At 40.0% G+C, this 4031-nt stretch overlaps 1 protein-coding gene across 1 annotated transcript; it reads right to left on the bottom strand.

The window, feature by feature from the left end:
• Positions 1 to 238: 238 nt before the first annotated feature.
• Positions 239 to 1778, bottom strand: LOC126204050 (uncharacterized). The gene is made up of 3 exons (XM_049938474.1): positions 1750 to 1778; positions 389 to 1310; positions 239 to 307 (listed from the first exon to the last, which is right to left on the bottom strand). Exons 1-2 carry the CDS (start codon positions 1776 to 1778, stop codon positions 473 to 475), a joined length of 867 nt encoding a protein of 288 aa, XP_049794431.1. The 3' UTR covers positions 239 to 307; positions 389 to 472.
• Between the last annotated feature and the right edge of the window lie 2253 nt (positions 1779 to 4031).

The raw sequence follows: 4031 nt of genomic DNA, 5'->3' as shown, positions 1-4031 counted from the left end.
TTCATAAAGATGCAAAACTTCCCTGCTGGAGCTCTGTAAATTGCAAGCACAGTAAGTAACATGTCCTTTGCAGAAATTTCAGTCCCGCAAACTTCAAAATGTTGATCTACACAATACTTACTTAGATCTAAAGATTTATAAATGATTTTACTGTCTATATAAATTACAGCACCACCTTTCTCCTTACTTGTTCTGCAGTAATGAGTAGCTAGATCATACCCATCAAGCTGCAGCCCATCAATTCCAACTGTTACATGATGCTCAGTAAGGCATAAAACATGAGGACGGTCAACAGTGTCCATGTCCCCTAAATTTACAGATAAAAACTCTAATTTACTTTTGAGACTTCTGATATTTTGATGCAGAATAATAAGATTCTTATAGCTACCTCTACTGTCCTTCTGCTGGTCTGCTTGTCCATTAACACCGTTAGTCCCCGTTGCACTCAAAACTGTGTTGGATACATTAAGACCTATGTCGCAGCTGGAGATTTGTTCACTAGATGTCGTTGGCGAGGTCGGGTGGGTGCTGGCCATAAAAAATCACTGTTTCTTTTTGGAATTCTTCTTTCTCTCTTAGAAAATCGGGGATTACCTTTTATCCTTGGAGATACTGCATCGGAATTATTTTCCAGTCCTTGAGGTTCTTTGGGTGGAACTTCATCATATGGTATTAATATGTCATTGGCAGTGACAGGGTGAGACACAGCTATACATCTGTTTCTTGTATTCACATTGGTTCCCTGTCTATCTTGGCATGAATTGGTTTCTACAGTACCGGTACAAAATCTGACCTTTCTTGCAGAGCTGGTTGTAAGTGTTTTTACTACATCACACCGTTTCCATGGGTTTGATACTGATGAAGCAATGTTCCTGCACAGTCTGAGCTTTCCTGTTTTGTTCAGGTGTAGTCCATGATTAGTGTAATCAGGCCTTTGCAAGAATAAATTGACATCAATTACTTTCACATTAACAAAATTAGATGACAAATTCATTATATATTCATTAAATCTGTACACTGTTTCGTTGACTTCTGGCTTGTCATAACAGTAGGGAACGGTGCATAACAATAGCTTTGTATGATCAAGTGCTGCAGTCAACTTTTCTAAGTCTGGAATAAAGTTGTTTTTCTTACGAATGTCATTTATTCCTGCAAGGATAATAACTGCATCGTCCAAATTGAAATCACTAGTAAGATCTGATGCCCCTTCAACTACACCACTGAGGCATGCATTTGGTTTAACAACAGATGATGTGTAGTACTTGGGTTTCAAAAATTCATTTAGCAATGATGCACAGTTTCGCCCATGACTGTCCGATAGTAATAAAATCTTATTCGTTGGCTGACTCTCAATTGGTCATTTTGTCGAATTTTTAGGAACATTGTCTCGTCCTACCACCTGAGTAGATTTCTCTGTTTCATCAATTTTATCACTTAAGGCACTAAAACGGTTGCTTGTATTCAGATGATATAACTGCTGAGAAACGAGATGTTTTGGTATCTTCTTGGGCTGGTGACAATTTGTGCTCTCGTCTTGGGATTCACTTTTGTTCTGTTGACTTCTGGCAGACAATGTGACATTTTCAGCTTTCAGTCATTGCAGTTCTTCTAACAACACGGAAATTATTTCTTCCTTGCTGTCTATAGTGCCCACTTTTACACAATTATCACATTTCCATATCTCTTGTTTTGAGTCCACCTTTGCACAGTTATAATGATAAACAATTTTACACTTAACGCACATAATACCTGTAACGACTTTCTTTCTGCATGAGCATAGTTTGCTGTTTGTTATTTCTTGAAGCGCAATTTCGTGGCTGTATGATGAAGTTGATGCTAAGCAAACACTGAGTTTCTCATTTTTTACTACCACCTTCATAATTAAATAACAAGAGATGCACTTCCCATCACTAAATACGTCGAACTTCTTACACTTCACACAAACTTCGGATTGTTTGCTTTTATTTGCGGAACTCATGCTGTTCTGTTTACCGATCGTCAACATGGTTTCTTTTTCACAGTTTATAGATGCATCACAGTTTTTTTCAGATACTTTTAACACAATATAACACGTAATACATAACTGGTCACAATACCAACCGACATTTCTGCAAAATGCACACTTTTCTTCATTAAATTTACATTTATTACTGGAACTAACACACTCGCGAATTTCATTTGAGCCCATGATCAGTGGTTACAAGCTCGGTCATCAGGTGGCGTCACCACACTAAGGCAATGATGTGTAAACAGTTATTTTGAAGAATGTAAAACCAACTATTTTCACAAAACAAATTTTAACCACCCTACATATCAAAACTATAGGCAGGAACATAGTTCCAACTGGACAATAAACATTCACATGGTTCATAGCACATATCCAGGCATAGGGTTGAATAGATTATGGATACGAGGGCCGTTCAGAAAGTAACTTCCAGTTGATTTAAAAAAAATACACCAAGTTAAATAAAAATATTTTAATATATACATCTTACAACTACATCTTTGCACTATTTTTCTACATAGTCTCCATAGCGATTGAGGCACTTATCGTATCTCTTCACAAGCTTTGAAATTCCTTCTGCATAAAAATCACCCGCTTGTGCCTGGAGCCAGCCTGTGACCGCATCTTTGAGCTCTTCGTCGTCATCAAACCGCTGTGACCCGAGCCATTTCTTCAAATGCATGAAGAGGTGATAATCACTTGGCGCCAGGTCTGGGCTGTAAGGTGGATGGTTGATAACGTCCCACTTGAAGGACTCAAGAAGGGCCGTTGTTCTGCGAGCAGAGTGAGGACGGGCGTTATCGTGCAAAAAAACGATACCGGAAGCCAGCATACCACGGCGTTTGTTCTGTATAGCTCGTCGTAACTTTTTTATTGTTTCACAGTACACGTCTTGATTAATGGTCGTACCACGTTCCATGAATTCAACCAACAACACCCCTTTGGCATCCCAAAACACCGTTGCCATCAGTTTTCTGGCAGAAAAATCTTGCGAGGCTTTTCTTGGTTTGGTAGGCGACTTTGAATGTGCCCACATCTTTGATTGTTCTTTTGCCTCAGGGTTCACGTACTTAATCCAGGTTTCATCACCGGTCACGATTCTGTTTAACAATGGTTCTCCTTCGTCCTCATAACGTGACAGAAAGTCTAATGCAGAGGCCATTCTTTGAGTTTTGTGGTGGTCGGTAAGAATTTTGGGCACCCATCGTGCACAGAACTTACGGTAACCCAATCTTGCTGTCACTATCTCGTACAAGAGAGTGTTAGAAATCTGTGGAAAACCAGTAGACAACTCCGACATTGAGAAACGTCGATTTTCACGAACTTTTGCATCAACTGTCTGAACGAGTTCGTCAGTCACCAATGAAGGTCTACCACTCCTCTCTTCATCATGAACGTTTTCTCGTCCACTTTTAAATAAACGTACCCATTCACGGACAACTCCTTCACTCATAACTCTTGGTCCGTACACGGCACAAAGCTCACGATGAATAGCTGCTGCAGAATATCCTTTGGCTGTAAAATACCTTATGACAGCACGCACTTCACATTTGGCGGGGTTTTCTATTGCAGCACACATTTCAAACTGCCACAAAAACTAAACTAGCGCAGGTACGTCGTTCACTCGACCACGGCTTGATGCCGACTGACCTGTTGAGTGCGTGAACGCACAGATGGCGTCGCTACTCCCCCCACAACCCGCACTGTGACCAATCGGAGGTTACTTTCTGAACCGCCCTCGTATATCTATGATTTCTGCATATAAGTATCACATGCACATGAAGGTAGGTTCATACACAGAGCCAGAGAGAATTACATTATGTAATTGACAGCCAGTCAACAGAAGCATACAAACTTGGCTTGGTACTGTGCACATCCTTAGATACAACACATGCATGTGACGAGTATAAGAGTTATGTTGTGTGAAGTAACAAAACAACTAGGTAAGTTCGAATGCATAAGAAAAATAATAAGCAGTGGATGGTACTTTCGTAAGGTAAATAACCTAAAAAACCAACAACCATGG

This window comes from Schistocerca nitens, chromosome 9 (genome assembly GCF_023898315.1).
Source record: "Schistocerca nitens isolate TAMUIC-IGC-003100 chromosome 9, iqSchNite1.1, whole genome shotgun sequence".
Lineage (NCBI taxonomy): Eukaryota > Metazoa > Arthropoda > Insecta > Orthoptera > Acrididae > Schistocerca > Schistocerca nitens.
The sequence above is the reverse complement of the archived record's forward strand: the minus strand, read 5'-3'. Positions and strand labels throughout refer to the sequence as shown.